We start from the raw sequence: 26,838 nt of genomic DNA, 5'->3' as shown, positions 1-26,838 counted from the left end.
CTTTTTAATCTAACTAACTTATATTTATTTGTAATGATAAATTGTAACTTATTTATTCTCAATATAAGTTTTGCTAAATTTTTAATTAATCTATACTATATTATGAAAAAACACTTTCATGTTGTAACTACAAGAGAAATTGTCTAAAATGGTTTTAAAAATTAAATTACACTATCAATTATTATTTTTTAAATATTTCTATTAACCATTTAAAATCAATTGTTTTTACGTAGCACCACTCAAAATCGCCTCTACCACCAACAACTCTCACCACTACATTGTCGTCGTCATGACTACCGGCGTTTTACGCGAGTACCTTACTAGTTTTATATATAAAGAATGTGAATTAAAGAAATTTTTATAATTTTGGTTGAGTTAGTTATTTTATCAAAATTATTGTGTTAAGTTGGATTCAATACTAGTAAAGGGTAAGGAAAAAAAAAATTTATTTTAAGTGAATGATGGGATTGGATTGGTGATTGGGTTGGTGACTTGTGAATGGTGTAATAGAAAGAAAGAAAATAAAGGTACTAGTCTAAAAGGATAAAGGTTCAAGCCTCCACCACAAACGCAGTCATGTTAACAGCAGCAACAGCAGCAGCAATCCAAGTTCCACTGCTACAATCATCAGTATATCATCATCATCATCATCATCATCACCATGGGTCTTCTAAAGTTGCCCTTACATATATTACCACTAGAAGAAGAAGAAGGGAACTGATTTCACTGCGCCTCACCACCACGTCGACATCACGTCGTAACCGCGACTATCTACTACCACTAGTCACTGCAGCTTCCAAATCCCCAAATTCAAATTCAACTTCAAATGCAGATGATGAGGTCTTCTTTTCTCTTCTCTTTTTTCTTTCTTACCTCCCTAAATTTCCGGCTACTTGTGTTATATGGACACAAAACATTCATTTAGCTACTTTTTTTTAATACATATATAACGTTGGAGACGGTCTTAGATACAGATGTACCAATTTTAGTACATGTATTAATATGTTAAACATGACTCATTTCTAATGTCAACACTCAACAGCCAAATCTTGTCTTCTTTATTTTTTTATTTTTTTGGTTCAAGTGATGTTTTATCATTTTCAACAGGCCGCTGATGATTTTTAATTTGTTGATAAACAGGATGATTTGTACTTTTTGCTGAAGCTCGGGGCTGGGTCTTTCGCAGGCGCAGCTGTAATAAAGTACGGCAGCATTCTTGTGCCAGAGATCACAAGGCCAAACATCACACTAGCTCTCATTATGATATCCGCACCTGTTTTAGTATCCATTCTTATTTTGATCAAGCAAAGTCGCGTTGAACAACAATAAATAAACACGAGTTTCACTTCTTATTATTGTGCAAGTAGTATCGTAATTCCAAACCATATAATTTAATTGTCAAATTCTGGTAATTCACCACAATCTGTTTTGACCAACAAATTAGCAATCGCTCGTAGGTGCAAAATTCTTACAGTTTGCAAAGGGTTGTACATACAGAGAATCGATATGTCATCTATGGTTTTACCGAAAAATGCTGACAGTGAACAATCTTATCAACTTAAAAGAGGTGTAATTTCTGAATAACTGAAGAATTCTTTCATGAGGTTTATCAATATGTTCGATGGAATCCGAGGAAGATATCCTTCTGAAATCAAGTTTTGAAGGTGCTGAAAATCTTTGCCAGCTATGTTAGACGGAAGAATAGAGTTTTAAAAATGTGCTCTGCTAAAACTGCCGAACTAGAAGTTGTCCTTGAACCAATTTAAAACTCCTTTTACAGCAGACCTGCAGCATAAAATAAACATATAAAGCACACTTTTCCAAGAGTTAAAACATTAAGCATCAAAAATATAAAATCTAGTTTCAGCCAAAAGATTGTTGTAGGGTAAACTTAAAAGAATAAACAAATACCCGGCTGCATCTGCTAGCTTCTTCAATGGGTCATCTTGATCTTCTGAGCTGCTACTTTCTTCGGTAACAGGATCAGCTTGAGTTTCTGTGATTTTAGCTGCAGAACAAGGAAAACCATTAATTTGCAGAATACTGGGAATGTTGAAAACACAACCATCTTTTAGCTGGCGTGTGATGGGTTGTAGTACATTGTAATATTGTATATGGATGTGATTCTTTCATTTTAAGAGTTCCGAAGCAGAGCAGCCATATAACACATACAAAAACATAGCTATAATAGAAAAAAAATGATGATTATTAACATAAATGTAGAATTACCGGTTTGCTGAGTATTAGAACGAGAACGAGTGCGGGTGGAGGCAGGATTCAGAGAAGCAAGTTCTTCAAGAAGCTCACGTTCTTGGCCACTAAAACAACCAATATCACAACAGATATGCAAAGTAATCAGGTACCAACTCATGCTTGATTTTTGAAGTAAACTTCAAGATATAACCGATCAACTTTACATCGTTTAAAAACATTATGGGTCATCCTTGAACCATCAGCCATAGGATGTCCATATAAGTCGTCTATATATCAAGTAATACAGGCTTTCAACGAATCCAGGCTGTGAAACCCAGATACAAGAAACATTCTATGTGGAAGCCTTAAAGGCACTTCCTTTGGAAGATTGATCTAGGGCATACCACATAATCTACTTAGTACTTACAATCATACCCTACTATATTTGATAACACAAATTATAGTCCAGAGTCTGTTACCCAAGTGTGTTGGCAAATTCATCATGAACATGTTGAATAACTTGGATATTTTATAAAACTGTCCTCAGAATGAGAAAATAATGATTTTTTTTTTGAATTTTGTTCCTTTCCGTATTGAATTTCTTCTATGTTGCTGTTGATAGGATCCAAGATGTGACCTTTAGTTTTTAGTGATAACCGAGAACATGTAATATAAAGATAACACTCCCTCCATCCCAAAATAATTGTCCACTTCTAAATATGGTTAGATATACTCGTAATTAATTAAATTTCCTATATTGCCCAATTAAGATTAAAATTACAACATGCAAAAAAGCATTGACTAAATGGTAAAAGAAAAAATTGTCATTCGAGAATAAAATGCAAGCTCTAATTTGTGTTTGTGTAGTGGACAACAAATTTGCGACGGAGGGAGTATAGCATTATCTGGAATGATCAATCATCGACTACATGAGATAGCTAAACTTTGACCTTTTGACAGAATAGTATCTTCTAAAAGCAGTAAGCAGGCACCACATTAAACATAGTCAACCTTGCTATTAAATAGAGAAGCATACTGCATACCTGATTCGTTTTGGTATACTAACTTTAATGGTGAATAAATGATCTCCGCGGATGGAAGGTCTATTCAATTTTGGAGCACCTTTCCTTGCCAAAACAAGAACATCGCCAGGTTGAGTACCTGCAGGGATCTGAAGATCAGTCATCCCCTCAACTGTCTTCACCTGTTACAACGACATTCAACACATAAACAACAAGAAAATGCAATACATCTCAATGTGATTAAAAAAAAGGACTAAAGTAGTAAAAAAGTGAACACAATGGGCACCCACAAGGGATGAAAACTATAATGTCATATATGAAGAAAAAATGCTTAAATACTTAAATTGTCTGTAGCATGTACCAACATTTTGTATTGTGTAATACTGGACTAAAACTGCTTAAAACATGTATGCAATTATTTTCAAGATTCAACTCAGACCATAAACCCCAAATACAAAGTTGTACCCTATGTCCCTATTTCACACAAGTACCAAGTGTTAACAAAAAAGAATCACCTTGGCAACAGTTCCCAATATGGCATCAAGATAAGAAATGGAGATGGATGATAATAAATTGATGCCATCTCTTTGGATCTCAGGTATTTCCTCAACGCCAAGATAGACATACAGATCTCCTGGAGGACCTCTGCTCAATATAAAAGAAATCAGCTTTTAGAATATCTTCAACTCACATAGAATACAATAAAGGACACCACAGGAAATGTTCAATGTTTAATTATCACATTGGTCTTTTGTCAAGCTTAGCAAACTGCACACTTTGTCAATTAGGACCCGGGGTCAAACTAATCCAATCATTTAATAAATATAAGGATTCAAAATTTCAAATACTTCTATAATCCATGACAGAGAACATTGAAGACAATACCCTTTTGGACCAGCATCGCCTTCTCCAGTCACCCTGAGGATGCTTCCCTTGCTGACTCCAGGAGGAATTTTGACTTTAATATCTTTCTTGACACGTATGCGTCCTTCACCCGAACACTTTCGACAGTACTCAGAAATCATCTCACCATTTCCATTACAATTTGGGCATACAGAAACCTAGAGATGGAAGAAGAAAAAAGCATAAAGGAATTACTAAAAGTTTTCAAATTAATTGTTGTTGACTAGCGAGTACAGAAATCTCTTTATTACCTGTGAGAACATACCAAAAGGTGTTTGCTCTGTCCTCATGACTTGACCTCTGCCACCACAGGTAGAGCATATTCTCATCTTGGATCCTACCTTTGCACCAGTCCCAGTACATACATCACATGTTTCAAGATGAGACAGTTCAAACTCCTTTTCCGTTCCAAATATGGCAGCTGAAAATTCTAATGTCACGTCATATCTGCAATACATCAAACCGTCAACCCACGCCTTCTTTTAGCTTTACAAATACTCATAAAAGTACCCATGTCGACTATCAAGCAACATAAACTGCAATATGACTGCCTTTTCACATCACAAACATATGTATATTTGAAGTTTATAATTATAACCAGTAAGAAGATAACGTGAATCGTCTCATTTTCTACTAAATACTAAGTAATCCTTAAAGCCACCAGAACAACAATACAAGTCATGTAGCTCACCGGATATCTTCTCCTTTGACGACAGTACTGGCACGACGTCCTCCAAATCCAGTTGTGTCACCACCAGCAAAACCACCCATGCTTGTTCCAAAAAATGTCTCAAAGAGATCAAATGGATTCGTCTATGAAAAATTAAGAGTAGCATCAATCTAATGTCAGGAGATTCATTATGGCTGGATATTTTTTATATTCCAATTTTATAATGCCTAGAATTGAGAAAACCTTCTACTGTTATAGCATCTTAATGAGCCAAAGATCATTAAAACACACACTGAAAGTATAATAACTATGAGTATTACCGCATAAGCACCCGCTTGTCCCCCTACTGAGCTTTTAACTCCATCTTCACCATAGCGATCATACATGGCTCTTTTCTTGTCATCTGATAGAACCTGACAATGTCATACTTCAGCAATCAAAGAAAACATGAATATTATAATAAGAAAGAATTTTGAAACTCTTTAACATAAATTTCTTTGCAAACCAACCAAAAGAACAACACATATCAACAGCATCAAGGTTTTATTTGTTCATTGACATAAGAAGGCAAAAAGCCAAGAAGATCAACAATGTCAGAAACACTTATCTCGTATCCATACCTCATAGGCATTACTAATCTCCTTAAACTTCTCGGTAGCTCCTGGTTGTTTATTGACATCTGGATGATACTAAAAACAAGAGAAATATACCCATATCAGGAGTAATATACAGCAACAACCGTACCCGATTCTGGCATACCCAGGATATGGGGGAGGTGAGATGTAGACAGTCTTACCCCTACCCATGGGTAGATAGTATATATCAGGAGTAATGAAAACGTAGAAATTCATTTGATGTTGCATGTACAATGTGTTGTCCCATGAGGTGAAACTAGACAGATATATACAAATAATGACAACTGGTTCAGAATGACAGGCATGTTGTTTGATATTCAAATACTACAAAGTACAAAGTAAAACAGATAAAAGAAATGGATCCAACTAAATGAAATGTAACATCTGTCCAGTTTCAAGATTAATCTTGAGGTAACAATGAAATGTAACATCTGTCTAGTTTCAAGATTAATCTTGAGGTAACAAGAAGCAAACTAGCACCAAAAAGTAAAAACTCCATTCAATAGTTATTTAGGGATCACCTGGTTCATTTCAAGGAATGAAAAGGTAATGGTGGTGGGAAATGGGAATATAATGCAATGGCAAAGGGTATCCCGTATCCCCACTACATTCATGATGCTTGGATATGTACAAAGTAACAAAAATATAACTATATTTATCAACATGCAAAATTCATGATCACCCACAATATAAATAAGAGACCAAACTATGTCCATCAATTATGTCGGAACTTGGAAAATGGGTCAAAACATCCAACAATAAAGCCTAATATCCATCTATTCTTGGGTTTTTTTTCTCTCATTGGTATTAAGTTTAATGAACCTTGTTGGTGCATTTCCGGGTGACAACATCATTATAGAAGTTTGTCTTGAGTCTATTAATAAACGCTATTTTATTTCATATAATAAAGTCAACCTCGAGTTGGTCAATGTGTTGACTTGGTCGAGCTCGATCTACACGAGCTCGAATTGGTCAAACTTGTGTTGACTTGGTTGAGCTCGACCTACACGAGACGTCGGCCCAGCCCGGTCCATGTTTAAGCCTATATATATAGATGTAAGGTTTAGGTTTCAGGGAGAGTGAGGGAGAGTTTTTGTTGCAACTTGAGAATCTCTCAGTCATTTTCGTTTAGCATTTTCATATTTCTGAACTTGGTATTTTACTTGTAATTGCATTTACTCAAGTAATATACGGTTCCAGTTCTTATTCATATTCGTGTTGTTCAATTGCTTTTGTATAAGATTTTCCGCACTTATACATTAGATACTTAATCTCGTAGATCCGGTGGCATAGGGACTTTCAAACCTCTTTTCGACCATGGGCATATGTTCAGATCCACTTATATTATCCTAATTCCTAAGCTTCATGGAGGACACACGATTTGAATCTTTCGAAGAAATTAACCTTTGTTGCAGTCTGACCTCAACTAAGGATACAAAGGAGCAGGTTGAAATTGGATTCTCTTTGGATGTTGAAACTGACGAACGCGATAATACGAGGGGTAGGAGGAAAAGGACGTGGGTCGAAGAGTTGAGGGGTAATCAAAAAGCATTCTACCCATTTCCATAATGTGGCATTGCATTATATCTAACTAAGCTAAATTACTTGTCATCATTTCCATTTTCTGACCCTATAATACCCTGAACTATGTTGGAAAAGATCAACTGAAACCAGAATGACAAAGTTATAAACATCCAACATCGTCAGTTTGATGTTCTTGTCTTTTTGAATATAATCAGAAAAATGAAATTACATAAACAAAAACTATAAGAAATAACTATCCATTGTAATTAAAAATAATATCAACAAGAACAAATATTAGAGGATGTTTGGGCAAAAGTCTTAAAGCTGATTCCCATGACTTGAATATTCAATATTAGATAAGATATTTAGTTGAATAAAGTTATGGATAAGTAGGTAATCAGATCCATCTTGATAATCAGTATTTCACAAGCAGCTTCTCACCAACTTCAATCTTATTGTAGTTTAACTGTAAACAATCAGAAACACCGAATACTCACTTACGCAAACATCAAATCCGATTATTGCGACATCAGTTTCTATAAGTACGAACTTCTTACCTACGTCTGTGTTACTATACAGAATAAGAAACCACACTCATAAAAGACAATCGCTTTCCCAAACATTCAAAAAGTTTAAACTCTTCAAAGTCAACATCCAAATACCCTCTTGCTCTATTCACTGATAATGAACTAACTCCCTAAGATTTAGTCAATGTCACTACACTTCAATTTATGGGCAATAAACCTAGTACCAACATCCATTTGTATTGCTGCATATACGAAGTTCAGTTATAAACCAACTCTTCGTAGAAGAGTTGGCCACCAGCTGCCACTTTCTAGGAGCAACCTGGGTTCGAATCTTGCCAGAGGCAGAATTGAATTTAAGTGGTTGAATTACCTTGACACTATCCCTACTAGGGGTTATGTGGGTACCAATTCGGTACATGGGATCAAGCGGTTCCTATCAATCTACCATTTTTTTTTTTACAAAGTTCAGTTATTTATTCTTGAATTCAAATTTTCACAAACAAACGCGTGAATACAATGCAAAGATCAAAACTTTGTACAATGATAACGATAACCCTAGTAATAACAAAAAGCCCTAAGACATAGTAAAAAGGTTCAGTTCTTGATTCTTAAATTCAACTTACTCAAAATACAAACACAAAATTACAATGCAAAGTTCATAACTTTCTACACAATAACACTAATGATAATAATATAGTAATTATAATAATAAAATCCAATTTTTCAGCTTATTCCAAAAGGGTATACATAAAGACAGTGCAGATCAATCTTTATACAGATAAAAGAAAACCTAACAATAAAACTACCAATAAAGTTCAAGTCTTAATTCTTTATTTCAATTTATTCCAAAATACATGTATACAATGTAAAAATTAAAACTCTATAGAAATAAAACAATAACCTTAGTAAGCAAACTGGCAATAACAAAAGCAATTTCAATTCTTGATTACACTTTATAATTAAAAGGATTAAATCGACGGAGAAACCCGTGTGTCCTAAGGTTTAAATCAGTTCATTCGAAAAGGGGGCACTTGTATACAATGCAAAGATCAAAGCTTTATACAATTTAAAGATTAACCCAGATAACATAAACCCAGATAAAATACATATACATATATGGTATGCATACCTGGCGAGCCAACTTTCTATAAGCAGCTTTAATATCTTTACTAGTAGCAGATTTTGGAATACCAAGTGTTGAATAATAATCAGCAGCAGCATATACCAAAAGCCCACCACTTCTTTTTCCTTTTTTACTATTGAATTTCCAAGAAGATGAAACACAACTTTTGTAATTGTAATTGTTGTACTTGGTGAATAAAAGTGTTCCATTGCCAAAGAAAGATGAAGAAGAAGATGAGGGAGAGAGAGAAGTGTCTCTAGTAATGAAGTTGTTGAGTGAAGAAGATGGGATTAGAGTGAAAGATGACGTGGCCATTTTAGTTGGTATTTTTTTGGTGAAGTTTCAGAAGTGTTTGATGATATGCATTGTTGTAAGTTTTGTAGTTTATTGGTGTGGAGATCGGAAAGTGGGTAAAAAAGGATTATTTTGGGTTTGTAGAAAAATGGAAGTGGGAAGAAGGGAGAAGAAGAAAAGATGTGGTTAAGAGAGAACCATCCCCAACAAAAAACGGTGGCTATAAAAGTGTCCAATGGACTTGTGCTAATTGAGTTTACACACATTCCATTTTTTACATTTATACATTCATGTGAGTTTTACTTTTTGTAACTTCTCAGCTTAATAGGGTAGGGTAGTTAACAATATACTTTGTCTCTAATACAAGAAAAATTTGATCTTCATGTCAAACAAGACGGAAACTCTCTAAAGGAGCTTATTTACCTTTACATGTGAATAACTACGCATTGAAAATGTCAAGAAAGTCCTATTAATAAGAGTTTTGATTTTAAGATATCTTATCAGGGTTCGAATGAAAATTGCTATAATGGATTATTGTTTTCTTTAAGGGGAAAATGGGGTGTTTAATGTTAATAATAATTTAGTTTGTTGTTCTAAAAAACACTAAATGTAATATTTTTTTCAAGTGATATTATATGATATATATATATATATACATGGCGGATCCAATGTGTAAGGGGCAGGGGAGACCCACCCCAACGACTTATAGCACGATAATGGGATATTGATGCATTTTACACTAGATTTTGGCTCATATCGCAAAAAGAACCCACTCTTACAAAGAATAAAAGACTCATTCGATGAAAAAACAAATTTAGCCTCCACTTGACGAAATGTCTGGATCCGCCACTGTATATATATATATAGAGGAAAGTTATTTTTAACACAGAGGGTTTGAAAAAGTACAAAAAGTACAAGGTATTTCCTCATTCTTCTTCCTTCTTTCTTCCATCTCCGACCACCACCACCACCATGATCCTCCGGCGATGACGACCATCTCCGGCGAGACGTACACATGTGTAAGTACAACTTTTTTAGCATTTTAGGGTTTAAAATTTCTAGGTTTTTTCCTTCGTGAGACAACCACCACCAGTCACCATCATCTCCGACCACCCCAATCACGGTGCCGGCGCCGGCATCAAGGGCTTCGTCCGTACCGTAGCAAACCGTCACCATCTCTTGAATCGCCGCCCATCAAATCCATATGAATCTCATATGCGTCCCTTGACGGTCAGCTTAGAACGGATGAGGGCCTCTGGCCCGTACCATATCTACCTGAAAACGAACCTGATTCTCGCCGGAAAATTAACTTACACATGAGTAAGTCTCCCCGGAGATGGTCGCCGTCGCCAAAGGATCATGGTGGTGGTCGGAGATGATATGGTGATGGTTGGAGATAGAAGGAACAAACATATGTAAGTTCACATTTACTTTTTGTAATTTTTTAAATGTTTGTACTATAAATAATCCTATATATATATATATATATTTATGTTTCATTTTTCACATTGTACGTATCATATAAAGTTTTATTTTATGATTGTCACTGTTTTCATCATATGATAATAGGTTTGGCAAAGGTAAAAATATCCAAGTCTTAACCAGTAGAAGATTCAAAAACCGAGTTCCATCTCGTTTTCAATCTTCCTAGATTCTCAAATCCAAAACTGAAGTGACATTTGTCCGTGATAAATCAGTTTAATCATATTTATGACGATTTTATAGCGAGCATGAAGTATGTGTCGTGTCAATATTCCAACCAACTGAAATTTTAAGTAATATACTCGTAAGAGATACTCAAATACGGATATCTTGGTAGTCAAAACTGAAAAAAAGATTGTACTATGTAAAATATACAAAACAAATATACTAGAAAAAAGGGTAGATTTCCCCTTGAAGATTAATTTATAAGAATAATAAATACTGTATATCACAACAAAGCTCAAAAATATTAAACTGATGTCTCAATATTTTAAATCAACCAAACAAGCATACAAGAGCAATGTATTTCATAAATATAACAGACTATATAATCTACTTGCCGTTGTAGACTTTCACACAAACAATATTTATAACCAAAATCTACCAGCATGCCCCATAATATAACGAAGCACATTGTTTAGCTCTCCACACGGCTTTTACCTCTTTATTAGAAGACGTCAGGATGGAACCGTCCAGGAATAGAGTTGTGTTCCTGAGCTTGTTGCAGATGCATTGTCAATGCATAGTTATTCACCTGCAAACACATACAACAAAATTTAATGGAATGCATTGTCTGTAAAGGAGTTGTGCGTAAAGCGAAGTTGTGAACTTCACCTCAAGTGTCCTCAACTGCTCTTGATATTGGGATAACATCTGCTTCAACTGTTGCACCTCCTGGTTCCTCTCATCATACTCTTTTTGACGTTCATGCTGAATGGCTACTGCACGTTTCAGTATTGTGTTCTCCCGCAGAAGCACTTCGATTTGTTGCTTGAGTGCTAGGGTTTCCTGAAAGTAGCAGGAGTAATGTAGAGACCACAAATAAGATAATTGCAAACAGGAGGAAATAAAATGGACCATTTTTCTCAACACCAATACAAACACACTTGCCTTGTGATGGGTTCCTGCAGCCTCACCAGCAGCACGGTTGGTTATAGATTTCTCCAAACTTTCAAGTACCCTCATGGCTCGAAGTCTAGCATCATCGATGCTGGTAGAACTTGTCATTTCAGTAACAAATAACTCAACCCATTCCGGGCCACTTTTAGGATTGTTGTCATGAGCCGATGAGTTCTCCGAAGAAACATTATCACTGGAAGTAGCAGGGCCTACAATTTTTATAAACAAAAACAAACCTGCCTATTAAAAAGAAATTTCATAAAAGTAAGACCTGAGCAAGTAGTACAAGTGTACAACGGGCTACTATTATTTGACATCATACATCAATGAATATTTTTTTTCTCATTAACTTTTTAGATTTGTGATAGAAAATAAACACCTTTCAATCACCACACAAGTCCAAGGAGTCAAAACTTTAAGTAGTAACAAACTACTTTTATATTACAAATTTACAATAACATATATATGAGGCCCTGGACATGCTACAACCAAGGCAGGACAATGCATGTCATAAACTGAGCAGGTAGCACGAGTGTACAACGGGCTAATATTATTTAATATCGTACATTAATGAATTTTTCTTTTTTCATAAACTATATAAAATTGTGATAGAAAATACACACCTTTCAATCACCACACAAGTCCATGGAGTCAAAACTTACTGTAGTAACAAACTACATTTTAGTGTTAATACTGAAAAGTATGCATGCATGTGTATATGTTCATGACTTGCAGAGAACTAGCAGTTTCGAATCAAATCCACATATACTGCCCCTTAGAGCAGAAACCAAAAGGAAAGAAATTGCCAACTTGTGTAACCAGGAAAAGAATGTTTGAAGTTGTACATCAAAAAGCGACAACCGATGTCGGAAAATTAACAGAAGAATGCTGTCATGACTCATGGTAACAATCAGAAATTGTAAGATATTACAGAAATCATGTTAATAAGGCCCATCTAGCCAAGATATCTATAAGAGTGTAAAAACATCAGCAACCATGATGGAAAAAAAAAGCGCAGGGATTAATGTCGGGTAAAAGTTCAAAGCTTGCAGAAGCAACTAAGAACCATGATAGTTAGGGTCATCCAGCCAATATATCTAGATTGGTGTGAAATGGGACAGCTCAATGTAACACCTCCATACCTAAACTCAGGGACTTGCCTTCAACTTAACAGATGATCAAATTTCTCTACTTCTATCCACGTGGGACGTATGCTTGAAACATTAATAGGAAATAAAAACAATAAAAGATGCAAATAAGTGATCTTTTCCTTCCAATATCACCTTTGTTATTCTAAACAGGACGCCGCTATCTTGAACTTATAAAGTCATCAAATTTCTCTTTCATGAACGACGGATGTGTTGCTAGACTCAAGTATTAGCAGGCAAATAAGAAAACGGTAAAAGAATCACCTAAAATGATCAAAGCACCGGTCTTTATACAATTCTAGTAGCATGGAAACTGAAGTTCAAGTCAAATCACAAGAAAGAATGCATCATAGGGTGTCTAATCCTATACCATAAACTGATAGATAAATCTACATTTCTCAATTTCAAACACTCACACATGAGATACTATACTAAATGTCATTCTTCCTTCCAAGATATCACCTTTATTCTGATATATCAAAACCAAATTAAACAACGAAAAGATAAACAACTATTACCTTTATCATTTACCGCATTTGACTGCACTGGCGAATCCGACGTTCCATCCACATATCCAAGACAGAGCTCGTTAAGACTCTTAATAGCGGAATCCAAGTCATTTCCACTCTTTTCCAATGCTTTCTCCAAAAGCTATAAACAAAAGGTCATACCTTTTTAATCAAAAATGCACATCAACATATATATAAAACTAAAAAGCAATGTAATTGAAAAACAAATACTTCCTAACTATCGCTAAATTCGTTCAAGTATTGATCTTTGGTCCAAAGTCTATTAAAAGTATCCAACTTTCAAATATTTAAAATCCATATATATATACATAATTCAGAATTCAGAAATGAAAAACAAAACACAATCAAAATTTAAAAGATAATATGAAAAGAGTCAAAAACCTTCTTATCCATATTGGGGAAAACCGATAAGAGCTTATCGATAAGAGACGGGGAAGGCGGAGAAGTAACGAAAGACGAAAACCGGACAGGGGAAGTGGAAGAAAAGCAGCGGAGTTTTTTAGAAGGCGGCTGAGAAGACGCGGAATTGGGGGAAGTTGAAATGTTATTATTATTATCTTCAAAGAAAGATCTCTTCCCGCACACTATCGCAGACATCGTTTGTTAGAAAATAAATAAATAATGAATCTGGTGTTGATTCGACTCGATTTGATCTGATTATAATCGTTCGGTCATGTGTGTTTGTGTCTGATTAGGAATTTTGGGGTGGATAAAATTAGGGTTAGGGTTTTGGATGGTTGGTGAAGATGGAGGAGATAATATAGAGTATAGGGATATCAGATATATATGGGTTTTCTTCAACGTTGATACATATGGTTTCAATATTTAATACGAGTATTTATTTATTTTTCGGTTTGTGAGAGACCGAAAGAAAGTGTGCCCTTTTTATCTGGGAAAAAGGTTTTTATAGGTTGTGTACTTTTGACGATATGACACGTAGGATTTTTATTTTTTTTTCCTTTTATATTTAGGCTATTTCTAAGTGTCCTTGGATATCATTTGCTGTTGAAGTTTGTCCAAAACTATGGAATTTTTTGAAGGATGCCATTATCTAAGAACATGCTCTTACTTGTCCTTACATAATATATTTTTGTTTTTAGTAGAGGTAAAAGGATATGTAAAGATGTTTGTATGGTTGGAGATAAAATTATAAGATTTGTAGGATTTGTAAGGATGTATAAGGATTTGTAAGGATATATAAAGATTTGTAAGGATATGATGTGACAGCTCAAGGACGCTCTTAGTATTGGAGATAGCCTTATCTTTTTGTTAGTTTTGTTACCGAAAGTTAAAAACTTGAAATTATTGAAACACATGTCAATCGATAAATTTAATTTTTCATTATTTTTACAACTATCTACATGTATGTAATATATATTAATATTTACTAAAATACCGGGTATTTTAATCAAAAATTTAAAACTACAAAATATGTTTTTTTTTTATTTTATATATAAATAAAGTAAGATTGTGATGACATCTATTTTTTTAAAAAATTATTACTTGGCATCACTAGAAATTTTCTCATTAAATATTTATATTTTATCTAATTAATTTATGACATCATATCTAATTGAATTTTGATTTTATATATTCCTCCATCAAATATTTTAACTTTTAAATATTTAGTTTGCTATATGCAAATGTATTACATGATTTCTTTTAAGTTTTATATATTTTTTATTATCGGATTACATGACATTTATAAACATTTTTTGGTAGATTAAAGTAAATTTTTTCTTCATTTGCCCGCGTAATACGCGGGTTACTAAACTAGTTGATACATCATAACTTAATTGGAATAGTGAACAAATTAACATAATCTATACTATATTATAAAGCAAAAAGTCTCTGTCTAACATTTAAAGTTTCAATATTTACTTTTTCAAAATATCACTTCTATTAATTATATATATTTACCAAATACCATTTCTCTCTTCTCAAATCTCAACCAATCACCTTTTTTTTTCTCTCCTCCATAAATTATGTATTCCTCCAATTCATTCAAAATCTTTTATCTCACAAACCGTACATCGATAAATTATAAAAATTATATGGGTGTTCTTAAAATTTCATGCTCTTTAATTAGAGATGTCATTCGATATACTTTCGACAAATTTTTAAATTCGATGGCGGAACACGTATGGTTAAGGCATTTGGCTATCACACTTTATGACCTATCACTCTCACCATCTTACCGTCGCAACTCGCGTATACTTACTCTCGTAATTTATAAAATAAGTGTAACTATTACATTAACAAAATATAAATTATTATATAAAATGAGTTTGTTTCCAATAATAAAATATGATTTTTATTAAGCATTTAAGGAATATTTTCTTAAAAATTTAAAAAACAAATGGCATCATATCATAATAAAAATCAAAGCAATTTAAGAAAAAATTTTTAAAGAAACTAATGACATCATTTTTAATATATATTAAAACAAAACATTAATTCTAAATTGGAAAAGTAATGACCATTGATTGGATTTCATCTCTTATTCTCTACTATTAGATCATTTTAATGAAATCATTATTGACTAAAGAATTAATCAATAACAATTTTGGTCCTTATAGTTTTATAGAAATAAATATGTCTTATAAAGTCTTTTATATTTATTTATTTTAGTATAATAATGGTACTTCGTAGTCTTTAATGTATATAACTTATAAATAAATAAAATCATTTATATAGTTTATTATATTTTCATGTATACATAGTTTTATATATTTGTATTTCTAATGTGGCGTAAATGATACGAATATTTGATAAAATTTCCACTTAGAATGAGTTGATACAAATATTTCATGATTTTTTTTAATGTGATAAATTAAAATAACACATGTGGTGATCCTAATATATAACTAAAAGTTATGTAGTTATAACTTAATGTTAATATGATATGTATTCAATATCTTATAACTAATATAATGGTGAACTTGTGATCTCACCTTCAGACAGCGTTGAAGGTCCCTAGCTTGAAATATATTTGTACGTAATTTTTTTTTCCAAAAATATAAACAAATAGAAAATACATACAAATGTCATCTTTGTTGTCATAAGCCTCTTCTTTGAAAGTATATCACTGAAAGCATTAATCTTGAGATAAATCTTTCTATTGGTAAAGTAAAAATCTTGAATTATTTTTATTATTAATAGATTAGAAAAAGAAAGGTTGAAAAAAAAGGTTTTCTTTGTTTGGGTAAACGTATAATACATTAATAATATAGTGTATGTGTAAATGTTATTTTCTTTTCAAATGATTATATAATAGTAATCATAATAGTATAAGGTAAAAAAAGATATGTAAAAGCTAGTTTATGTCATTGATTTTGATGAACTTACCCTTATTTTGTTTAATATAACGCAACTCCTTCGTCATAACATGTTCCAAAATTTCAAAGACCGATGTTAAAAATAGTCGTTCCCGTAGATTGCACTTACCTCAGCGAAATTCAACCATCTCAACACCGACTGTTGATAATTTGACTAAACCCGACGTTAACCAAATTTTTTAGGAGCTCATTTTTTTATAGCTACAAAATTTTTTTTTGAGATGACTTTGATTAATATAATAAACGACTTTTAAATTTGCCTCTTGCCAAAAACATTTTGGCTCTGTCTCTGCTTTCAACGCATTCTCAACTTACATATTACATCTACCCAACACTACCCAACATACCCTCAAAATATTTTCCAACCCCATGAATCAAAACTCTCTCTCTCCTTTTGAATTCCATCAATACAAAATCAATATCACACAGAATTTCATGAAATCTTTGTAGCTTTCTTCTTTTACATTTGTGCATACTACGGAGTTTTTTAATAGTTATTTTTAGTGTGAAATTGAATAATTGGCAATGTTGACCAACTGCAAACAAGCCTGAAAACACTAACCTAATCGGTTCATTTGAAACCTATAATACCCGACCCAAAAAGACTCCTAGTCCAACAGGTTCGATAGCGAATCGGCTCCAGGTTTCAAATCATCAGATAAGAAAAAGGTGAAGTATAAATATGCAAGTTTTAACGTCCTATTGTCGTCAAGTTCGTGATCATGTAATTGTAAATCCCTAACTCGAAATCAATAAAAGAGACTCATCATGCTACTTACTACATTACTGCACACCTAAAGATTCTTATATATTTTACGACAGCATCAATATATTTTTATGACAGCATCACGAATATGGCTAATCAACTCATCCATTTTTTGCTAGTCCTAGAAACCATGCTCATGCCATACACAAGTGAACCATTTTTCAAACTTGTAGAGATTTGAAAATCTTGTAAGTCAAACCATTATTTGATTCAAGCTTCTGTGAGATGCTCTCATACTATGAAAAATAGTAATGAAAAGAGGGTTTGATTTAAGATGAAACAGGCAAACCCACGCAAACTAGGTGATGAATGATAAACTTGGAAAGCAGCTGTATACATTTGATTGAAATTTTACAGGCATATATTTACAGTATAAACAACTTTCAAGGTCTTCCGATTTCCCAAATACAACTTTGAATGACCGAATAAGATCATCTGGCAATAACAGGAGGCGCAGTTCCATCTCTTGAAAGCATATTTGCAACAGGTGATGGAAGCCACTTTGCCTTCCCGCCACTATTTTGCCCATCTTGGCCGTTACCACTGCTGCTGCCACCACCGTGCGTCTTACTGGTACGGCTTTTCTTCAGTCTAGCACCAACACTATGACTCACAATAAAACCAAACTTCATAGCCGCCAGCACACCAAATGCAATCGTCAATGGCCTCACAGCCCAATGATGATCCTCAACATGTTGATACTTGTCCCTCAGAGTGGAACATGTATCAAAAGAAACATGCTCAACTTCAGCTGGATCCGCTAAGGCTGAGTTGTATTTGCCTTTAAAAACAAACTTCCCAGGAAACTGCACAATAAGACACCCGTTTGGAAGTATCTTTTCAATCTTACCTGTAGCCCACATTCCTTCTCGTTTATGTAACCATGGAAACCGAGGGGTGAACACATTTCCCTTCAGCCTTACAAATTGTCCGACAAAAAACGGATCTGCCATTTGGAGCTGAGAACAGTGTCCTCTCCACAGGGTCTCACGTCCTATAAACCCAACACTGACACTTCCATCACGGTCTATCGAGTGTAGAATGCCAATAAACGAGTGGTTTCGGTTTCTGCTCTCTTCCAGTAAGTGCACCCAATCCCCAGATGCTAACCCAAAAGTGACCCGTTCTAGAGTAGTGATGTTAACCCTTAATGGGTTGTGGATTCCTTGGACTCGAACCAGAACAAACCCGTCACGATCCGTATCTTTTTCTAAACCGACTATGGTTCCTTCAGCAACAGCCATGCTTTTGCAATTGTTTGGTGTTTTACGAGAGCGCACAATATCGCCTACTTGCAGATGATCTTTTGTAATAAACCATGTGGAGTAGCAGCTTCCAGGTGATCGGTCTGGTGATATTCTGCTGCCAAGACCAATCCACTCTCCCTCATTGGATACAGCATCACGAGAACTGCAAGTTAACTAATTTCTTAAAACCGAGAATTTCATCAACAAACAGCTGCAATTCCTTTTCTACTTTGAGTACACTTGGCATATAAAAAATAGGATGGAATTCGTTTAACTTGGAGGTGTCAAGATGGGTGGGTTGGGCAATCAAAACAGGTTATATTATGTTACACAGTCACACAGTCAGATTGGACTGGTCCACAACACTTTTCACATTCATATTTTATTAGATCGTTGACAGGTTAATAATACGAAAATCTTGTACGGATAGGATTATTTTTCAATCCTTAAGGTGTTTCTAGTAACTTGTTCAAGTAATTTTGTAAAACTAGGAAATCCGGTGTTGACACCACCGGACTTCACCAAATCACAAAAGCTCGTAATCCTCAACACCGTCCTTGCTTAAAATGTTTGAAAGTCCGGTCATGAAGACACCAGCTTTCTTTGTTGTATGCACTACAAACCAGTCACCACAACTTTATACAATCAAATTAATGAACTAAATGTTTGTCTTACTGCCACACAATTAATACAAGGTCACACATAATATATGCCTTCAACACGTGTTTACAAATAGAACATACAAAATGACTAATTTAAGAGATATTCAACAGGTGTACCTAACAAACTAAAAATCTGCAAATTACTTATCACCTCCAATATATAAAGCACACGTTTACCAATTTCATGCTCTCGTTGAAAATATCTACCGATCAGATTCACGTATCAAACAAATATTTGTGTCTCCATTTTCACTTTTCATATTAAAATGAAAGCCGGTGTCTCCATGACCGGACTTACAAACATTGTAGCAAAGACGGTGTCGAGGATGACAGGCTTTTGTGATGTGATGAAGTCCGGTAGTTTTACAAAATTTCTTGAACAAGTTACTAGAAACCATAAGGATTGAAACTAATCCTATTTGTACAAAATTTTCTAATAATACTTCAAAAAACAATATCCATTCAAGATTAATACAGACCCTCGCCAAATAACTTAAAAGGCTATAATTTTATGCTTCAAAATATAATTTTGGCAACTTTCAACCTGTTCAATCGATTTGATTCACTCCCTTTTAGTTCAATCCATTACTTTGTTTCACTTGAAATATAACACAACCAAATTGACTTAAATAGAAGGGCCGAAACCATCTCTATTCTAAATCATCTACGACAGATGTAAGATATCATAAATGCAAAACGAGATAATGAAAGGAGAATGGCACACACAGTCGATGTGTGTGTGGGTGGGTGGGGGGGGGGGGGGGGGAGCCAACTAACCTTTCAAATGCATGCAGAATATCTCTAATGAGTGGTCTATTACGGAGATCATACTCAAAACAGCCATTAAGAACATTTTCCACAGCTGGAGGCAGACCACTCGGAAGTTGTGGCTTTTCTTGCTTTAGTACAACAGATTTGTATATCTCTCCTACTGATTTACCAAACCACGGTTGCACACCAGTCAACATTTCCAATATGCAGCAGCCAAACCCCCAACTATCAGTTTCAACACTTATCGGACCTCTTACTTCTGGCTCCCATTGTTCTGGGGCCATGTAGTTTGGTGATCCAAGCCTAAGAGACATATCCGGATCAGGCAATTGGATCCCGAGAAGAAAAAACGGGATCCCAAAATCTCCAAGAACCAGTTTATCATGTTCATCAAGAAGAAGATTGGTTGGTTTAACATTCAACACCAAGATGTTCAACGAATGAACTTCATGAATTCCTTTAGCTAACTCCACACCATACCTGCAAAAGATTAGCCGTTGCATTTTGTTATCTGTTACTCTCACCTGAATACTTCAGGAACTTAAATGAACAATTTCCAAAGTTGAAAACTAACCTCAATACATCAGGCAATGGAAGTTTTCCTCCTTTAAGCTTGCCCATTCGATCTCCCACTGACCCCTCGTAAAATTTCATAGCAATGCATATTTGTGGAGAGGCCTGGAAGTATAAGATCTGGCAAATCAGTCACAGAACTTACCACGAGTAGGAGTGCAATCTCGGCCCACTTATAAGAATGGGTTGATTTGGGCTATGCTGTATCCCGATGAGCCAAATGGCTAATAAGAAAAGTAGCTTGAAAGGAAGTTAAACGCCTGAAAGTCATCAAGAGTCTGCCTTTCTAAATCAATAAAAACTCCTAAGTTACTTTAGTGAAAAGATTAGAATTATTATGGAGCAACTCTTATTATCATGTTTGACTCACTACTTTTTAAATTCTGATAACCGCTTTGGACAAACATATCTCTGGACAAACATATGGCTGAACAGGCCGATGTGGGATCATATCAATACCCCACCCTTTGAAGAGCGAATGTCCTCGTTAGTCAAGGCTATGTTGGTCACAGTTGGCACTCTTCTCCTTGGGTCCAAGCCACCACTCCATAGGCCACCACTCCGAGCGTTGGAACCTCGGAAGGTAGGGTTGTCTCTGAAACCAATTGATACGAACCCATCCCATAATAGGCTCGTATCATGTCACAAGCTAGGTGTAAAACTCACTCCCAAAAGCTAGCTCAAAGGAGGAGGGGACATCTAGGCTTATAAACCACTAACCAATCCCATTCGATCATATCACCCAACCACTATGGTCTATACAAAAACTACCATTTTGACCCGAACCAGTGTGATGCGTTACCCAACCCACCCATTTTAGTTTTTAGTTACTACCGCTAACCAAAAGAATATAGCACATTATAAATTCTGTTTTCCAGAAAAAGAGAAGTAGTTACCTTCCCAGTTATAACTGAGATACCATGCAGCCAACAAACACCTTGAAGTTTACGGAAGTTGAGGAATAATTCTTCAAACCTAGCCAAAAACTTTGGAACGTCTTCTTCTTTTATAGGATGTAACATTTTCATAGCCACTTCATGATACTCATCATAATCATCTGATGACTGATGATGTGTAGCCAACCAGACATCTCCAAAAAGTCCATGTCCAATTCTATGCTTAAGTTTTAACAAAGAAGGATCTATCTGTGGAATGGGTTGATTTGGCGTAGCTAAAACAGTTCGAAGATGTTCAGGGTCCCCTTCATAGAGCATATAATCAAAAGAAGGCGCTGATGGCTCTGCTCCTGCCTGTTCAGCCATATTATTATTTTTAAAACTGGATCTCTTAAACTGCGTACATGGAAAGACAGACATCTGTCAATTCGAATGAAGGGAAGTACGTATTTGAGCTAGTAACTGTCAGTAGGAAAAAAAGGTGAAATCGTCACCACTCACAGATCCACATTCTACAAACAGCTACACATTAATATAGGATATACGTCTTTAACATTTCCTATTACAAATTACACAAAACAACATTCATGGTTTGATATCTAAACATCCAGTAAGATTACTCATTATGAGCAGAAGATCCAGGGCGAAAGTAACAGGCATAGCTTCTTGGTGCCACTCATTACTCATTAATCTAGGTCAGAGCAAACATAGACCAACTTTTGTAGACCTAGAAGTCGACGAGATAGACACGGTCTCAAACTATCCTAAAAAATTATCTAAACTACAAGACCTAAAGTGAGAAGACATGCACTTTAGTAACCAGCTCCACCCAACTCCCAAAAAAAAAGTGATCTGTGGAACTAATGCTTCTCTCAAGAAGAAGAGTTCCTATAGGATGCTACCGACATTTTTGCCAATCAAGCACTTGATACTTTTAAGTTTAAGAACGAATGTTGAAAAGTTTAGTATGATCAAGAGAAGAAAAAAAGGCGGACACTTGAACGTGGATTCATACACATTAACAAACTTAGAAATTGTGTAAAGCCACGGAATTATGTCTCTCAAGTTGAGATCAACACAACTGATCATGTTTTGTAACATAAAAAATAGTATGCGATTAATTTAAACCATCCTAAACTTGTAGACATATAATTCTATCATCAAACTCACACTTAGCAAATATGAAGTATCTATTCTTTTCTTCATTCCCCAACACTTTGTTTCTTTATAGTACAATGAGACCTATCTACTTTATAGAGCTAATACAAAAAAAAAAAGGAAAAAAAGAACAATCCCAACTATGTTTTTTCAAAGACAAATATCATAATCCACAAATATTTACAATTTGCACCAAAATCTGCATGTTATTAGTTATAACGTCCACCTCGCATACCTCTAGGCCAAATATTCTTTCAGTAAATCGATAAATCGCCTTACAGGAAACACGGAATAAACCAAACGTGCAAATTAAATTATGCTGAGATTTAACGGCTAAAATTCGTGACTAGAAGTTACTTCAACAAACTAATTTATAAGATCACATATACATACATACATACATACAGGATTAGGACTGTTGTAAAAAATTCAGAAGAAAAAAAAAAGTACTGTATTAAGACTACATACAATTAAGGGGTGTTTGGGATTGCCTTTTTATAAGCGCTTTTCTACAGGCAGCTAACTGTCATTCAATAACCCATCATTCAATAAGCATATAAGAAGGAAGCAATCCCAAACACCCCTAAATAAAAATAAATACATAGAAAAAAAAAAAGTGAAATTAAATTAAAGGAACACGGAGTTACCGAAACCAGTGGTGGCGACGACTACTATTATTATTTCAATTTTTTTTTTTTATTTGTTAATCGTTAAGAATAATAAAGAGTATACGTTTGGTGAATATTGAGTCGGTTTTTGGTGTTTTGAGAGCGGCAAAGTAGTAAAGAGGTGGGACTGTGCACGTTACACACAGCACAGCTGGGTGACGTCTTTCTATAGAAACCTTCAAGTCTTTTTGACTATTTGGATTTTACGTTTTCTTTCTTGATGTGTTTGGATTTAATTGACCCAAAGTTTGGATTCATTAAACCAAGGATCGATATTGATTTAGATGTATCATGATAAATCTATAAAAAAATATATATATATGATACTGATATCACTTCTTTATTTTAAAGGATATGTGAAGATGTGTGGCAACTTTACTTTTAAGATTTTTAGAAAATTTTATTAAATTATACGGTATGATGCACGTCGAATATTACTCCGACACCATTTCATGTAGTTTGATGTCGTTGACGTCTCAAAAACTTGGTTATCGTAACCATGTCATAAATCAAAAACCTTTTTTCTAAAAAAAAATTATATCAAAACCATGGATAACTTTTTAGGATCCATATAAAAATTATCTTTTATTCGTACTTATAATTTTTTTCATTATTACCCAATCAAATTGTCAAAAACTAATTAATATAATTGAATCACAATATTCAATATAATAATGCACATCTACCATCTCCAATAATATGATAGGCATTTGACAAAAACATATTAATAGATTCTTCCACTTATGTTTTTTTACAAGAATAAGTATTATATTTGACAAAACACAAGCTTTTTTTGATGTCTCTTTTATCTTACTCGTATTATCTTATGTTTTAGATCTAGTAAGTGTCATCATTAGAGGAAGAATAAGAAAGAAGTAGCACTTCCAAATATGACATCCAAGAATTTAATGGATCTTTTTAAGAGCTATTTCCTTATATATGTAGTTATAATCTTATCCTGAAGTTATTAGTAGTCAGATTTATATTTTACTAGATTATAAACCCGCGTAATACGCTGGTCGAACATATAGTACTAATGATATTTTTTAACGTATTATAATACTATACATGCATAACTATAAATAAATGATAGTGGTAAATAAACCTAAATATTTTTTTAAAATCAAATCAACAATAAGATGATCTCATTTTGAAGAGTACACGACATTGAGTTAATTAATTTAAATACTTTCCTTAAACTTTATGCTTTTAAAAAACCAAAAATATTCTTCTCCTTCATTAACTAATTTAAATATCTCCATCTAATATACCTATAATATCCTTAATGAAATAATTTATAGTATATATCACTCAACACTTAAAATAACTACAATATCATCTTTAACATTAATTACTTTTACATTCATCATCATCGTCGCCCCGTGACCGTCCCCACTTCCGCCCACACTTAAAAATATTTTACTATAAAACTCAAAGTATTATAATATAGTTCAATTTTTTATTACTAAAAATTTGTAAATTGAATTTTAAATCATTATGAAGTAACATTTAATATTGGTAAAGTTGTAAGTTCGTGTTTTTGACACGGGCCTAAAATTTAGTATATCTTCTAAAATCTTTATTTATTATTATTATTAATGACTTACGTTGCGATTTTAAAACAAAAAAAAGTTACTATTTAATTATACATTATTTATCATTGTCAATATGTTTATTTTCTTTGCAGTTGACGATACTAACTTAATAATGAATTATATAATAAGTTTAATTACAAAAATTAATGGGTAACTTATTTTTCTATATCTACAAAACCTTTAAATTCCAAAAATTATAAAGTAAAAAATACTTAATATGGACGTAATTAAAACAAAAAATGTCATCTAAATTAATTTATAATTGTTGAAAGTTTTCAATTTAATACCATCAACAGAAATTAGCTGCGCTTTTTTGATATTTAGTAATAATTTAGTATTTAGTAATTTAAGGAATAAATTTAAAAAAAGTAGTTGATGCAAGCAAGTAATCTAATGGCTAAAGTTCAACTTAGTTTTTCATCCAAGGGCTATGACCTTTTTAAAAATGAATTTAGGGAGTTGTTTTATTATTATTGGGAGATGTTGTCATCATAAAAATGATATCTGAATTGGTAGAAAAAATAACCATGCACAAGCACAACAAAAGAATATGTGTAGGCTTTGTTTTTTATTTTTTAATTAACAGACTTAATAATTTAAAGCATTCAGTCAAATTTTATGTATTTTTTTATTTAATAAACAAAAATAACTATCACTATTTATTATGAGAAAATCACATGATTAACCAAATTTCATTGCGATTGTATCGAATTAGCCAAAAAAATTTGGATATTCATAAAGTAACCAACAAAGTCGCAATAAACTGACAAAATCGCAATGAGAACTTCAAAATCGCAATAAGATTTTGTAGAATCGCGATGAGATTCTGAGAATCTCGTAGAGATTCTGCAAAAGAATCTCATAGAGATTATGAAGGATCTCATAGAGATTCTGCAGAAGAATCGCAGAATCTCATTACGATTCTCATAATCTCGTTGCGATTCTTCGGAATCTTATTGCAATTTTGTAGAATCTTATTGCGATTTTGTCAAATTATTGCAATTTTGTTGGTTATTTTGTAAAAATTCAAAAAAAACTTGGTTAATTTGATATGATCCCAATGAAATTTGGCTAATCAAGTGATTTTCTCATTTATTATTGGGAAAAATCAATATGTTGCTAGAAACATGTAATAAGCATCCTTCCATCTCACAAACTCTCCCATGAAAATCACATGTTTTAATATAAAATCTCACCCCCTGACAATTATGGTGGAAACATGATGCTAGAAGCATACTAGTTAACCTCTTTATTATTTAATACATTAATATATTCGATACTTAATAACTAAAAAAACCCTTAATCAACATTTTAAAAATGTTGAAGTTTTAACTTAAAAAATAAACATCGGCTGAGTTTAACTTATTAAAAACCTTTCATGAATTAGGTTTTACCTTTTTCATCTATAAATCACAATCGTGATATTTGAATTATGAATGCTATTCGCTCCATTATTAATCTTTGGACTTTTAGCCAATAGCCTATAATTAGCACTTTCATATTTTCAATGATTCATAAAAGTATATAACAGTTTTGAAAACTTTCATCCAATGGTTAAACTAAAGTGCAAAACCACTTTAAAAAATATCGAAAGTCCAAATTGTCCAATGGTTAATCCTCGACCATCATTAAAAGAGGGTTTTCAATATTAACGCCATTTTAAACAGACACTGAAAGTCTGAAACAAGCGAGTCAAATTTATGTAATCTAGACTTGACAACCTTGCAGTCGAAAACCCAATTAAGTAATTAACCTATATACATTATAATTGTAGGGCTCCGGAAAACATTTCGTCCTTAAGCAAGTTGACCTGAAACCAACCCGTCAAGTCAAATAGACTGTGTCCGGATTTACAAGTTTCAAGCTAAGGTTTAAAATCCCAACTTGATATTTGATATTTTGGGTTGTAATATCAACCCGCTAGCCCACACCAGACTAGGTTTTGCTCAAGATTCAACGGAACCAACCAAACAAAGGCCATAACCGTCTCCGAG

The 26,838-nt window shown here is 33.7% G+C and overlaps 4 protein-coding genes across 4 annotated transcripts; 1 reads left to right on the top strand and 3 right to left on the bottom strand.

The window, feature by feature from the left end:
* Positions 1-456: 456 nt before the first annotated feature.
* Positions 457-1,350, top strand: LOC122595191. The gene is made up of 2 exons (XM_043767521.1): positions 457-840; positions 1,141-1,350. The coding sequence occupies exons 1-2, from the start codon at positions 577-579 to the stop codon at positions 1,327-1,329; spliced, it is 453 nt and encodes a 150-aa protein (XP_043623456.1). The 5' UTR covers positions 457-576; the 3' UTR covers positions 1,330-1,350.
* A 22-nt stretch (positions 1,351-1,372) lies between these two features.
* On the bottom strand, positions 1,373-9,065 carry LOC122595189 (chaperone protein DnaJ). Its single transcript, XM_043767520.1, has 11 exons — positions 8,604-9,065; positions 5,409-5,477; positions 5,109-5,201; positions 4,810-4,931; positions 4,370-4,565; positions 4,101-4,276; positions 3,731-3,860; positions 3,237-3,397; positions 2,230-2,318; positions 1,912-2,008; positions 1,373-1,785 (listed from the first exon to the last, which is right to left on the bottom strand). Exons 1-11 carry the CDS (start codon positions 8,910-8,912, stop codon positions 1,740-1,742), a joined length of 1,488 nt encoding a protein of 495 aa, XP_043623455.1. The 5' UTR covers positions 8,913-9,065; the 3' UTR covers positions 1,373-1,739.
* Positions 9,066-10,758: 1,693 nt separating this feature from the next.
* Positions 10,759-14,029, bottom strand: LOC122595595. Its single transcript, XM_043767987.1, has 5 exons — positions 13,552-14,029; positions 13,159-13,291; positions 11,484-11,701; positions 11,208-11,381; positions 10,759-11,127 (listed from the first exon to the last, which is right to left on the bottom strand). The coding sequence occupies exons 1-5, from the start codon at positions 13,765-13,767 to the stop codon at positions 11,041-11,043; spliced, it is 828 nt and encodes a 275-aa protein (XP_043623922.1). The 5' UTR covers positions 13,768-14,029; the 3' UTR covers positions 10,759-11,040.
* Positions 14,030-17,584: 3,555 nt separating this feature from the next.
* On the bottom strand, positions 17,585-23,403 carry LOC122595934 (E3 ubiquitin-protein ligase KEG-like). Its single transcript, XM_043768412.1, has 5 exons — positions 23,229-23,403; positions 21,424-21,819; positions 20,529-20,632; positions 19,961-20,434; positions 17,585-18,684 (listed from the first exon to the last, which is right to left on the bottom strand). The coding sequence occupies exons 2-5, from the start codon at positions 21,787-21,789 to the stop codon at positions 17,706-17,708; spliced, it is 1,923 nt and encodes a 640-aa protein (XP_043624347.1). The 5' UTR covers positions 21,790-21,819; positions 23,229-23,403; the 3' UTR covers positions 17,585-17,705.
* Between the last annotated feature and the right edge of the window lie 3,435 nt (positions 23,404-26,838).

The sequence above is a fragment of the Erigeron canadensis genome, chromosome 4, assembly GCF_010389155.1.
Source record: "Erigeron canadensis isolate Cc75 chromosome 4, C_canadensis_v1, whole genome shotgun sequence".
Taxonomy (NCBI): Eukaryota; Viridiplantae; Streptophyta; class Magnoliopsida; order Asterales; family Asteraceae; genus Erigeron; species Erigeron canadensis.
The sequence above is the reverse complement of the archived record's forward strand: the minus strand, read 5'-3'. Positions and strand labels throughout refer to the sequence as shown.

Bases quoted from the DNA above. Each gene is read 5' to 3' on its own strand.
- LOC122595191 (XM_043767521.1), top strand. From the start codon at position 577: ATGTTAACAGCAGCAACAGCAGCAGCAATCCAAGTTCCACTGCTACAA. The intron at 841-1,140 runs GTCTTCTTTTCT...GTTGATAAACAG, and splicing joins CTTCAAATGCAGATGATGAG to GATGATTTGTACTTTTTGCT.
- LOC122595189 (XM_043767520.1), bottom strand. From the start codon at position 8,912: ATGGCCACGTCATCTTTCACTCTAATCCCATCTTCTTCACTCAACAAC. The intron at 4,277-4,369 runs GTAATAAAGAGA...TTCCATCTCTAG, and splicing joins CTTTTGGTATGTTCTCACAG to GTTTCTGTATGCCCAAATTG. The intron at 3,398-3,730 runs GTGATTCTTTTT...TCGTTGTAACAG, and splicing joins TATTGGGAACTGTTGCCAAG to GTGAAGACAGTTGAGGGGAT.
- LOC122595595 (XM_043767987.1), bottom strand. From the start codon at position 13,767: ATGTCTGCGATAGTGTGCGGGAAGAGATCTTTCTTTGAAGATAATAAT. The intron at 11,702-13,158 runs GTAATAGTTGTT...TAAAAATTGTAG, and splicing joins AAATGCGGTAAATGATAAAG to GCCCTGCTACTTCCAGTGAT. The intron at 11,128-11,207 runs GTGAAGTTCACA...ATGTGTTTGCAG, and splicing joins AGCAGTTGAGGACACTTGAG to GTGAATAACTATGCATTGAC.
- LOC122595934 (XM_043768412.1), bottom strand. From the start codon at position 21,789: ATGGCTGAACAGGCAGGAGCAGAGCCATCAGCGCCTTCTTTTGATTAT. The intron at 20,633-21,423 runs GTAACTACTTCT...TTATACTTCCAG, and splicing joins TCTCAGTTATAACTGGGAAG to GCCTCTCCACAAATATGCAT. The intron at 18,685-19,960 runs GTTAGTTGGCTC...GTTAACTTGCAG, and splicing joins ATTCTGCATGCATTTGAAAG to TTCTCGTGATGCTGTATCCA.